The sequence below is a fragment of the Anopheles cruzii genome, chromosome 3 (assembly GCF_943734635.1).
Source record: "Anopheles cruzii chromosome 3, idAnoCruzAS_RS32_06, whole genome shotgun sequence".
In the NCBI taxonomy this organism is placed as follows: domain Eukaryota; kingdom Metazoa; phylum Arthropoda; class Insecta; order Diptera; family Culicidae; genus Anopheles; species Anopheles cruzii.
The window spans coordinates 21,839,144-21,852,096 of NC_069145.1; the positions used below are offsets into that span (position 1 = coordinate 21,839,144).

Consider the following 12,953-nt stretch of genomic DNA (forward strand, 5'->3'; position numbering starts at 1 on the left):
ACGGCTCAATGTCACTGTCTATCGTTCCGTGGCGCATTTCGGACCTTTTCCGCTGCTGATGCTGTGCTCCAGTGCTTGATCGTACGCGTGAAAGATAGAGGATCTCTAGGGCAAACCGAGCCGTGCCAGGCCGGAACGAGGCCTCGCGAATGCAACACTGGACACGGCTGATAGCGACGTATGCCGTATGCTCTCGACGGCACTCCGGGTGCGCGGTAGCGACATGTGTACGAAATTGCGGATATCGGCAAGGCCTTCCTTCTGGCCGTCCACGCGCCCTGTGTGTTTTTGTGTGTGCTCATTCGGTTCGTGGTGTCCTCATCTCGCTTGCGACCGGCCGCTGGGGCTACGATCTTCGACACTGTGTCCGAAATCGCTTGCGTTCCATTGACACGCGTGAAGAAGTATTATAATAAATGTTTCTTTTGCCCCATTTGTACAGCATTTAGCAACGAATCAGTTATTCCGCCACAAGTCGATCGATTTCGAGAACCGAAGTTTTTATCATCGTCCCGCGGCACCGGATAACGCGTACAACATGTACGCGATTCGTGCCCTAATTCTATTGTTATTTTCGATCGGAGCACACTCGAGCTATGCCCTGCCACCGTCAACGTTCGGAGAGGCGCTGGCCAGTGCCGGCCAGTTTTCCAACAAACTGAAGGTAAGGTTCGTCGCTTTCTCGACCGTTGATGTTTTTCGTTTGTCGGCCAGACAGTGATTCACATCTTCTCGTATCGATCGGATTGAGTGTTTTTGGCCATGTGCGTGTCTCTGCATTTGAATGTTAAATTTAAATTTAAAATAATACGTTGGCTTGCAAGTGGCCAAATATGAGCATTTACATTAAAAACAGGAATACATATCCCCAACACAAACGTCCGCGGCTGATTTAGTACAAACAATGGGGCGGTTGTCTCGGATGGCCCAAGGTGCGAAGGCTTTCACTTCCACAGGTCGCTCTGCCAGATTAGCGTGGTGGTAACGACATCAATTAAGACCACTTCACCGTGTCACGGGTTCAACTGGCTTCGAAGTTGTAGGGCGAGTTGTAACACGGCTTGAGGCGACCATGGAACTGCCCTTGCTGCTCAAAGAATTCTCAAACTGATTAGTGCCCGCGCTCATAACCTTGTCTTCGCGAAGGGTCTCCCCATTGTGATCATGTGGAGGGCTCAAGGGCAAATTGCCCCATCGAAAGTAGTTTTTTTGTCCCTTAAACCGCACCTAAAAGGCCTCCCGAACGGCGTTCAACTGCGAAGCTTATGAAAAAAGGCCTAATCTCTCTCTCTAAACGGTTAACGCGATCCCCGGCGTTGCCACAGGCGACAACACACACGGTAATGATGGTGTTTGCGCACATTAGCCAAATTGAGCCACTACACGAAAGTCACATTAGTGAGCACAGTGCACCTCGTTCCTTTCGCGCCCGCGCGCCTTATTTTTTGTGTGCCATCATCCTAAGCCGTCACCAGGGTCACCGGTTGAACACGCAACGGCCAAACGGCATCGATCCGCTGAGACGAGTACCGGTAAATTGGTGGCTGACGACACATCTTCCTTCATTCATTGTTCGCAAATCAGGAAAAAAGAATGACTCGTCACGCACCAAGGACGCCGGTTGATCCGAAATAGAGAAATTCTTCCATCTTCATTACCATCGAGAGTCGCTATGCGCCCGAGTCACGAGAAACCTTCGTCAAGTCAATGGCAAGGTTAACCTGGTTCTGCTCTCGTACAGTTCGAGGTGACTGAGTGCAGCGCCCATGCATTGCCTGCATGGTATAATTGTGTATTGCTGGTCGCATTATGTTTTATGCGCGGAACCAGGTGCTGTGTACGGGCACAAGGTCGAATAAGAACCGAAAAGAAAACGTTTGCCCCGAGAAAAGTGAGGTGGCCTGTGGGGTCATAAAAATGTTTTCCACAAGCGTGTGTGGCGTACTAATTTTTGCGCACCATTAGCGATCGCCGATTGGCGACTGGTTTTCTAATTTACCGCACGATTTCGCCGATCAGAAACGATCGTGTCGAGATGCAGTTACCGTTGCTTATAATTATACTTAAGCAACTTTGTCGATTTAAGTGGAATTTAATTTGAATTGAATGATAATACCGGAGGTATGTAATTTTCGTATCCTCGAATTTGATGTTAAATCAAAAACAATTTTCCAATACGGTCACAGCATAAACAGCATTCCTTGGAGAGGAGTACATCGCGAATTTTCCACACCTTTCACAATTGCATGTGGCAGTGCAAATGGTGAAATCGAACAAAACAAATCTCTACCGGGCTGGACACATCAGCCCTAGCTCAACAAACCAACGGCCACTAGCAAACATTACAAGCTCGCAAGTGATCATTACATCAACATTTTTTCAACTTACTTGTGGCATTGGCGTCAATCCGGAACTAGCGGCGTAAATAGTACCATTCGGGACAACGTATTTAGTTGCAAAACCTCACGAGATAACAGATTTTAATGTACCTTAAAAAGGTAGACCTATTGACAGGTGCACTCGTTTGCCGGTGTCTTCCAAATTTCGCTGAAAATCCATTACCAAAGCAGATGTCTTGTAGTTTTAGACAAACGGCTCTAGAGGACAACCAACTGCTATGTGGAGCGATGACAGCAACAGTGGTTGGCATCGAAAAGTATATTCTGGATAATGGAGCAGTTCCATTTGATAATCTCTGCTGCTCGACAACGCCTCTCGACAAGCATACTATTCATCCATTTTGAAAATCAAAACAATTAATCCAAAAGTCTAGGCCACCAACTTGCAATTAATACCTGTTAGTCCTCCGATGGGGCACCGCTAACATCTATAACGACTGTTGTTCCGGGGCGAGATTTGTCACCACTTTACAAAATGGTTTCAGACTGACACGCGTCCCAAAGCTATTACACACCGGCTCGAACTCATCCCTTGTGTGATTGTACAAGCTTTTGATTTAAATAAACAAAACTAATTTCCATCAGCGAAACGCCCCGAATGCAATAGAAAGTTACTTACTCCGTGAATTGGATCACAAAAAGTTGCCCTTATCATGCGTTCTCTGCTGGAGTTCGATGTCCTCTAAACCCTATTGTGTACAATGTTTGACCGTGACTGTATCCGCGATCGCGATCGCTCACGTACCGGCTGGCGTAAACAGGAAGTGCATTAGACAGTTATGGCCGGCAGATGAGGAGTCCGGTGAACTGATCAATCAAGTCGGCGTCGTTGACACGTAAACTTCCATTCCGCCTCCCGCACAGGAAACGGCCGCCTGGAAAACGTTCACCGGAATCGCCCGTGACTCGGACTCGATCAACTCGCTGGTCCGGGCCATACCGCGCACGACGATGGGCTTCGTGCGTGACGTGGTCAGCTCGTTCAAGCGCGAGTCGCGTGCCATCATCCTCACCAAGAACGGGGCCCTCGACGGCCGGCTGCAGCAGGTGAAGGGTGGCGGGGCAGGCTTCTTCTACGCGTTCAAAGGCATCCGGTACGGCCGGGCGCCGGTGGGCGAGCTGCGGTTCCGGGCTCCCCAACCGGAGGTACCGTGGAAGGGCATCCGGGGTGCGCACCAGGAGGGATCGGTCTGCCCTCACCGCAACATGATACTGGACAACTTCAAGGGCAACGAAGACTGCCTGTTCCTGAACGTCTACTCGCCGGAGCTGCCCGTCGGCGAGGACAATCCGCAGTTGCCGGTGATGGTGTGGATTCACGGTGGCGCCTTCTCGTTCGGCTCCGGCAACGCGTTCCTGTACGGGCCGGACTATCTCGTGCCGAACGGGGTCGTGCTGGTGACGTTCAACTACCGGCTGGGGCCACTCGGGTTTCTGAGCGTCGGTCGCGATGCCCCCGGCAATGCGGGTCTCAAGGATCAGGTGCTGGCGCTGCGCTGGGTACAGGACAACATAGCGGCGTTCGGCGGCAACCCGAACGATGTGACCATCTTCGGGCAGTCGGCCGGGTCGGTGTCGGTGCAGCTGCTGACGCTGGCCCCGATCGCGAAGGGCCTCTTCCACAAGGCGATCGCCCAGAGTGGCTCCGTCCTGAACCCGTGGGCCATCGCCCGGGACACGAAGGCCCGTGGCTTCTACCTGGGCCAACTGCTCGGCATCCGGACGAACGATACGGGCGAGCTGTTGGCGCAGTTGCGCCGAGCGGCCCCGCAGAAGATCGTGGATGCCGCCCTGAAAACCCTGACCGCCGAAGATGTGCGCAAGAGCATCGGGCTCCCGTTTGTGCCGTCGCTGGAGAGCTGGACCGGCGAGGATGCTTCCAGCGACGGTGATGAGCCGCTCATCACCGAGGAACCGCTGGAGTTGCTCAAGAGTGGCCGCTACAACCACGTGCCCCTGATGGTTGGCTTCAACTCCCACGAAGCGATGCTCTTTTTGAGGCGTAAGTTCGGAGGATCTCCCTCACGTGCCGCAGGCCGATAACCCACTCGTGCTCGTTCCCCAGGAGTACGAAAGGACCCCAATCTGCTGCAAACCCTGGACGGCGACTTTGAGCGGCTGATCCCGCTCAACATGCACCTGGACCGCGAGTCGGACGAGGGCCGCGAGTTCGCGGGCAAGATGAAACAGTTCTACCTCGGCGATAGGCACGTGTCGAACGAGACCATCCAGGAGATGATGAACGTAAGTCGGCACGGCGGGTTGGCGTCTGTGAAACGAACCTATCATTAATTAGCCAAATTTCTCCATTGTTGAAGCTCATGTCGGACGTGATGTTCCTGCACGGCATCACGGACTTTGCCCGGTTGCATGCGTCGCACAACGGGCTCAATTCGACCTGGGTGTTCCGGTTCGGGTACGACGGGGCGCTCGGTATCTACAAGCGGATACTGGGCATCAACTGGCCCGGCGCCTGCCACGGTGACGAGCTGGGCTATCTGTTCCACTTCGGCTTTCTGAACCTGCGTCTCGACAGTACGTCTCCCGAGCTGCAGGTGATGCACAAGATGACCCGGATGTGGACGAATTTCGCCAAGTACGGGTAAGTGCCGACCGAGACGGAGACATTATTGCACACACTGGGCGACTACAAACGCGGTCGCAAACTAAACGAACACGGGGTTGCCGTTGCAACGTGAGCGTTTCGGTATACGACGCTCTTGCAACGCGCACTTCTCTTGCAATACTCTTGCGGTTGCCAAAATGTCAAGCCATGGGATCACGACGGCTCCGGCGATGCGGCTAGTGAAAGGAAACAAAAAAAAGATTAAAAGATGGTGCCACACGGCGCTGGACCAAGGCGGACCAGTAGCGTCTCTGGTGACGTTAGGTTACCGGGCTAGGCCATCGCGTTCTCGTCGGATCTCTATGGGCCCCCGATCGACGTTTGGATCGTGTTTATGACCCTGTGATAAAATGAGCGTCGGGTTTTTTTACGCCCAAGCCAGCGCGGGAAGCTGATTATTCAACATTTGGGAGACAACCAACGGGCCCAGGCCAGATACCGTTAGGCCGAAATTCGCATACTAATCAGCAGAACGGTTGTTTGCGCGTTTGGGCCCGTAACGACCTGCATCACTTTGCAGCGCGGTCTCGCAAGGTCAGGGTTTTCTGCCCGACCCGGAGATGGTGCAATCCGAGGCGCGAAACCGACGACCGGCGGCGGGACCTCAATTGGTTGTGTGCATCGGCGACAGAGGAGAAGTTACAAAACCGAACTAACGATCCCGACCGTACGCTGGATTGCGCTGAGGGCTCGTCTGTTAGCTGCCGGTCGGGTGTTTTAGTGGGCGCATTGGCGGACCTACCTACTGACCGTAAGGGCTCCCGGTGAAGAGGATGCCAAGCAAAAGTTACGCGCTTTTGACGTTGTCATCGGTTTAATGAACCGTGTGCATATGTAACCGGTGGTCGGACCGGGGAGAAAATTATGATCAGCGAACGGGCGGCCCCGGTTGGAGCTTCGAATACTTTCATAAATTATCCGCCATTGCCCCGTAATCAACCGGTAAAGGGTGACCTCATTTTTCCTTCCTTCGTCCCAAAAGTAAACCGCCCCCCGAGTGACTCGCACCCGGCAATCGGCCCGGCAATCGACGGCGGCGATCGTTTCACTCCTTTCAGCCTACAGGTTGCTGTCAATAAAATGTGCCATTCTTACTTTCCGTTTCGCTTTTGGATACCTAGGTGGATTTCGATAGCTTGATCGATCCGAGTTTCGATGTTACTTGATATTGTTTTTGTAAAAAGTACAACAAAAAAATGATGAAACTAACCTATTCCACTGCTATCCCAACAGCCAAATGTGGTTAAGATTTTCTAACCACCAAATCCTCTCAGAAAGTTTTCGAATTACTCGAGTCACTGATATTTTACGCGCATCTCCAGCAAAGACAAAAGGTGACCTTCTCCATAGGTTTTTTTCTCAGAAATGGAGAAACCGCAAGCTAGACGGCTTGAACATGCGCCGCGCTTTGAAATGCCATTTTGCCGAAAACCAGTTCAGTTAGGGGTGGAATCATGCAAAATCAATTTGGAAAATCCAAGAGTGAAAGTATCTGGACGTGAGAATCCCGTTGGGATTGCAAAATATAGCTGCATTTCTGGGGCAGAATATCAATGGTGATAAACAGTGGGTCACTTGCGACAACACCAACTGAGCACGATCGTGGTCGATTCGTGTGACCGGTGGTGATCGCCACCGACAGCAATCTGTTGCTAACACGGACTTATTTCTTTGGCTAAACTCTGAATTTTGACCCGCGTTGTCAGCGATTGGACCATCTTTCTCTCATTATAACAACCCTACTCTTGAGCCCAACCCAGAACCACCCGTGGCCAATGTTCATGAATAGAAGAAAAGTAGTACTCCAGCAGAGCAACGCCACATCGGACAGGCATTGCGTGATTATAATTTTTTTCTCACTGAGGAGAATGATTTTGCTGGTAAAAATTGGTCTCAAGTGTATCCTGTGTGTCCCGACCCGACTGTCCCAGTTGTTTTGTTACTGGGCTCGAACGTTTCTGTACGAGAGGCATGCTGAAACTACTTTCAAAAAGACTACTGGTCACTGAAGAAAAAGATATCGGAGTTTATTTAAATACTCAAAAAAACCACCCATTCAAATATAGATTTCTTTTACAATGGATTGAAATACGGACAAATTTCATTGGATAGCTTTTCGCACACCCGGAATGTATTTCGCCTAAGACACCTTATCCCGTCTTTATCATAACGGGAGTGTCCAATGAACATATTTTAGATTGTTTGATGATTTTAATCTTCTTCCGTGGATGTGGACAGACAGGAATGTTTGTGCGTTTGCAAAAAACAAATCTCAAATCCGATGGAAATCGGGGCATGACGGGTTTGGCAAAGATAAAACCAACCGGGTTATTTTTGCGAAGTTCTTGGGCTGCTGTTCGGGTTTCGGTATCCGTGTGGTCGTGGGTGAAAGTGCGTTCCTGAACAAGCTTTTGAAGACCTCAAAACGTCCAACAGAGGCCGATGGCTTCGCGCGACGTTATTTATTTTATTTATTATTATTAAAACGGACAGAGCAGTGTTAAGGTCGCGTAACATTTCCGAAACAAATGAAGAATCCAAACGACTGCAGCGCAAAGGAAAGCATTTGTTTCACACGAGTTTTGGATATTTGTTTGCCAGTAAAATGAAAATATGGTGAATCGAAATATAACTCTCTAACCGTTAAACATAAATTGTAATATCAATGGTATTTGCTGGCGTGAAGTTATAAGAAAGGTATCATTTGAAGTTTTTGTAATTCTGGGTACAAATGCTGCTGGGCTGCATGTCACATAGCTGATGCGATAGGCGCTTTATAAAAAAAGTGTTTTACTACTGTCCATATTTGAACCCAGTTCAGTTGATCGAGAAAAATTGTTTTTAAGTTACTAAAACTTACACGACACACGTTTTGGTTATGTTTTCATCAGAATTAATAACTTTTTTGTATAGGCGTATACCATTTCTTCATAATAAAGCCACCGTGACACACATTTGATGCTGCTAGGGAACAATCGCGGCACAACCCGTTGGTGATTTCGGCCCAAGAAAGAGGGCGCTTGACTTTTCACGCCACCCATATAGTGTCTCGAAGCAACGACCACAGGCAAAGCCGTGAAACCTGCCGATCTGAATTGTACTGCCTGCGGCCGACGCTTCCGAAACCGCATCCAGATCACGCAGGCGCGATCTCCAGCGATCACTCGCGCACCGGTTGCGTGTAGGGTTGAATGGTTATGCAAAGAAGTGCTCCACGCGACCGGGCCCCGGGCCGAACCAGTACGCCGGCGATAAGAGCCGGTCGATTGGTGAGATCGAACATGAACGCCAAAAAGCAACATCGGCGGCGGCACCGGTGCGGCCACTATAGGTACGCACCGTGCACGCACGGACCCCAAAAATGGACACCTTCTTGCCAGTGCAGTCGGTGCTGATTGCCGGCGTGCAGAAAGAGTGCTGTAAATGTTTGGATTGTTTCTGCATTTATGTAACACCTTAACAGGGGGGCTCTTGCGCGTGTTTGGCGTCGTTCGCGGATCGCTAAAACAGACACACACACGTCGAGACACGGGCTTGGCGGTAAGCGGCACAACGATCGCCCTCGAACTGCGGTCGTCCGTCCATGGGTCGCAAAGGGTCCACGTCTCGCTAAATAGGCAATGTTGTACACTCCCCATGTCCCCCGTAGAACCGGCTCAGCATAGCTTCGTAGCAGTGTTTTTCGAAACAGCCTGCCCTCTAGCCGTTTGGCCCTTCCGGCTAGCCATGTGCAGGGGGTAGTTCCTAGCCCCTAACAATACCACAACGCCGACCGTTTCTCGCAGGTTACGATTTCAGTAACCACAGTAGCACAAAATAACAGAAGAAACCGCATTTACACATCGCCTAGCGCGCGGCCAAAGGATAATAAGGTCGCCGGTGGAACGTTAAACAATTTTCACTATGGTCAATTGGCGAAATCAGTTTAAGTGGAGCCTTTGCCCAACACTCTGATTAGTTTGTCAGCTACCGTCGTCCACGCGGGTGCTAACAGGCTTTGAGGAGCAGGAAACGGCCACAGGGACACAAAGGTGATGTCGTAAAAAAACCCGCGCAAGGGTGCTTCGCCGTAAAATGTGTTACAAACGAAAGAAACGAAAAACACAATGCGCAGACTTGTGGCTTCGTTCGATTTGGATACGTTTAGCGTGCCAAAAGAGCACCATTCCGAGCCGTGGGATGCGCGTGGTAACTGAAGATGAAGTCCCCCGAGACGCTGCTTTGCGATGGATCCGCCGTAACGAGGGCTTTGATTGATGGCTGGCCGCATGGCCACGGGTTTCATCGGCCACACGTGTTGATTAGACGCGGTGCATACGAATGGGCACATGTTTGCAAAGTTTAATGACTGCACCGACGGGTACGAAGAGTGGCGTGGAAGGTGCAGAAGAGGTCGTGGTGTGAGATGAGCCAATCAATTCTGGTAGCTGAGCCACAATGGGTTGGGTGTCAAGTGCACCGTCGTTAACGATCTGTCCTGCATGTACCGCCCAGTAGTCCCCCTAGAGCTGAAATCTAATTGGGGTTGTGTGGGTTGTTTACATAATTTAGTCTCATTGTTTCTCGTTGCTATTGCATTCCTCTCTCTTTCTCTCTCGCGTAGTAATCCAACCCCTTTCGGTGAGGACGAACTGTTGCTGGGCATCAACTGGCCATCGGTCGTGCCGAACACGATGGCGGAGCTGCCGTACCTCAACATCGAAGGTTCGCTCGAAAGCAAAACCAATCCCGAAACGCTAAGGTTAAGGTTCTGGGACGATGCCTTTGCCAAGTACAACGGTAACTTGTTGTAACCTCCCGTTTCTCAGTACAATACGGGGTAGCCTTTACATAAGAGCTTCCTGCTTCTAAACGTTATAAAAATCTTATTTCACAATATGTGGTGCGAAACTTACAAACTAGCGAGGTAGTGGCCAGGCTTAGCTTTAGGTAGTTTATAGGCAGTTAGAAGAACGTGCGGCAGGAAACGATAGGAAAAATTATGTACTTATTTGCCATTCCTAGAAAGCATTATAAGCGAGTCTAGCGTCTAGCCTTTTTACGTTGCGTTATTTAGGGAGTAGCTCCTGGGGTATCTGCGTGTGTGTGAAGAGGCAAAAACTACAACACTTTTTATTGTTGCTGTTGATGTTTTAGACAATAGAAGCAATGTAGTAGGGGTGAGAGTCGTAGCAGAGGGGATGAAACTGATGCTCTCATGTTTCGAACAACTGATTGTGAACTGATATTTTTTCAAATAAAATTGTTTAAACATACCTTTTGAGTTAGCTTTGTGTGTTTGATGCACTGGAGTAAGTATTTAAACTGTAGAACATTCGTAATAACTCACCAAATCTCTTCAAACTCATTTTCTTGTATAACGATCGAACGATTTAGCAACACTATACCTATACTAACTCTACTATTCCATATTAGACGTTGTTTCACTAAGAAAATGTGGGTTTAACATTTAAATTACAACAAAACATTTAAATTACAAGTTTTGATTCGTAGACGTATTTTCGGCTCAGAGTAATCGCCAACTTATCTTGGCTAACATTAACATAAAATAATGGAAAATTTGCGTACGAATGTTTAGTATTATCTAGGTTGTGTTGCGGAGCGGACCTAACGCGCGAAGGAGCGTGGTCCGAGGTGTTCTCGCGTACACTGACCAGTTCTGATCTTTTTGTCAACACCCTAAAACTGTTTGTTAATCGACTCTTTTGACCTGGGACGGACAGGGTACCTGAGAGCGGGATCAAACGGTCCAATAGTAAAACTGCCGTGCCACACGGCACGAAACAGTTACGCGCAACATGTAACTTGGTGTCAAATCTGTTTCGTGCCGTGTGGCAGGTCTAATATTACAGCAACAGAAACAACTAGTTGTGTTCATAACTAATTGTTCCGTCCACCGGATCCGGAGCGTTCCGGATAACCAAGCTCACTACGCATTTATCCGAAACATACTTACCAGTTTTACGTATCTTTTTTTGCTCCGGTTTGCTACCCATTTTATTGCTGAAATGGAGATAAACTTATAGTTAAAATTCAAAATAACATCACAAATAAAAATCTTTGCTTGTTAACCCTGCGTCCACACTTGCAGCAAGTTGGGCCAACTTTTTGCTGTCACACTAGCAATTCTAGACGTCAAATCTGTGAGCTCCAGTGAGTGAAATGACAGTTCGTTTGTTTATGTTTTTAATTTGGCAGTTCACCATTTCATTCTTTTGCCAATTGTAGTTTTGCAGCGAATAGGCTTCTTCGAATATTAAAATGTCTTTTAAAAATAATAAAAACAAATCTAAATCGCGAAAAATGTGTTTAGTTGGTGCGTCTGTGCTTGTTGCATACGCTTAGTATTTGGATGCTGAGCGTGTATCACGACGTTGTTGGACGCGAGAGCTCTTCGCGGAGGCTTCACACCACGGATTACATTTAATCGACCAGCTGAACGATGGAATAGGGTTCCGGAATTTCACCCGATTGACCGCAACAGATTTTTGGCGCACCGCTTCCATTGGTAGCTATAGCTGGACAGTGGTTCCTCAACAATTCCGTTATGGTTCGCCATTCTTTTCTGCGGATAACATGAACAACGACTTTTTCTTGTTCACCAAATTGTTCTTCAAATTATTTTCCGCATTTCGCACATATCTTTCCCGAGGACAATTTGCACTTACTTCTCAAATTCACAAACTTGCAATCAACGTAAACAACAGTTGACACTAAACTACGTTTACAAATAATAACAAATGATGTTTTCCTTCTCTTTCTATTGCCGTTTTTGTCATAATCTGATCCGCTCTCGAAATGCTGTCCAAAAATTTGGACAGCGAAATAAGTTGCCCGTACCAACTGTCAAATTGAAAAATATGCCCTCTCAACCCGAATCGGTACAAATAACCGATAAGCAAGAGGAACTCAACGGCAACTCAAAGTAGCTCACGGATGTCCAACAAAAATGAGTGAATTTTGCTGGGCCTACATACATTTTTCCCCATTTACTGTAAGTGTGGACGCAGGGTAACAAACCTCTGTTTTCGTTTGTTTGTAAACAAACCTCTGTTTTCGTCTGTAATGCGCCCTGTTGCAGGGTCTGCAGACCCACAAAGCTTTTGACACCTACTGATCGCTTTACTGTCAAAATTGTCGCGGTTGGAGGCTGTTATATCGTTTGTTTCGTGCCGTGTGGCACGGCAGTATGATTAAGCTATCTTCGTCTCTTTCTTTCGAAGCATCGCTTATCGGTTCTGGTCGGCCCAATTTTGGGTTTATTTCCGGTCCCTTGCTGTGGCCATGCATTTCCTACGCTTATCTATCGTACTGCTCCCATTGCTTTCTCGTCTGCAATGCATTCTTGAATGCAAGCTGGAGTCGCGCGGTTTAACATCTATTTGTTTAGGATTCCTGAAACCCCCTTGGTCGATTGTGTTCTACGGCTTGGACCTAAAGCTGGGGCCATACGAAGCGTAAAAACTCGATTTGACATTACTGATTAGTGTCAAATCGAGTTTTTACGCTTCGTGTGGCCCCCCAGTAACGTTTTTTTTTAATTCGTAGAACTTGCCTATCTTTATTGCTTGTGATGCTATGTTGGAATTCGTCGCGTTCTCAACAGGTTGATTAGTCTCCGATCACATTTCAGTCTATGGCAAGATTTTTTATAAATCGTTGAACATAATTTAAAAAAATGTTTGCTTTCGCCTCGAAAAATCAACCACGTTTTGAATCGCGTCAGCTGTTTACTTAAATTAGAAGTATTTGATAAACGCATGGGTATCTCTAGCGCATGAACCTCGGTTGAATGGGTGACTGTGAGTTCATCCTACTGTCAGTGAGTCTTTAATCCGTTCCGTTCCGTACCGTAAAGCACACTGCAGACAGCAGACGTGCGTTCGGGAAATGAAAGTGCGGATCGGCAAATTGCGTTGTCTTGTATG

At 48.4% G+C, this 12,953-nt stretch overlaps 1 protein-coding gene across 1 annotated transcript; it reads left to right on the forward strand.

The window, feature by feature from the left end:
- Positions 1-538: 538 nt before the first annotated feature.
- On the forward strand, positions 539-10,174 carry LOC128273448 (juvenile hormone esterase). Its single transcript, XM_053011414.1, has 5 exons — positions 539-664; positions 3,264-4,401; positions 4,465-4,643; positions 4,718-5,001; positions 9,629-10,174. Exons 1-5 carry the CDS (start codon positions 539-541, stop codon positions 9,816-9,818), a joined length of 1,917 nt encoding a protein of 638 aa, XP_052867374.1. The 3' UTR covers positions 9,819-10,174.
- The last annotated feature ends 2,779 nt before the right edge of the window (positions 10,175-12,953 follow it).

What these genes read in the sequence shown, in the direction of transcription:
- LOC128273448 (XM_053011414.1), top strand. Translation starts at nt 539, where the DNA reads ATGTACGCGATTCGTGCCCTAATTCTATTGTTATTTTCGATCGGAGCA. An exon ending in AGTTTTCCAACAAACTGAAG is followed by an intron (nt 665 to 3,263) that starts GTAAGGTTCGTC and finishes CCTCCCGCACAG; the next exon opens with GAAACGGCCGCCTGGAAAAC. An exon ending in ACGAATTTCGCCAAGTACGG is followed by an intron (nt 5,002 to 9,628) that starts GTAAGTGCCGAC and finishes TCTCTCGCGTAG; the next exon opens with TAATCCAACCCCTTTCGGTG.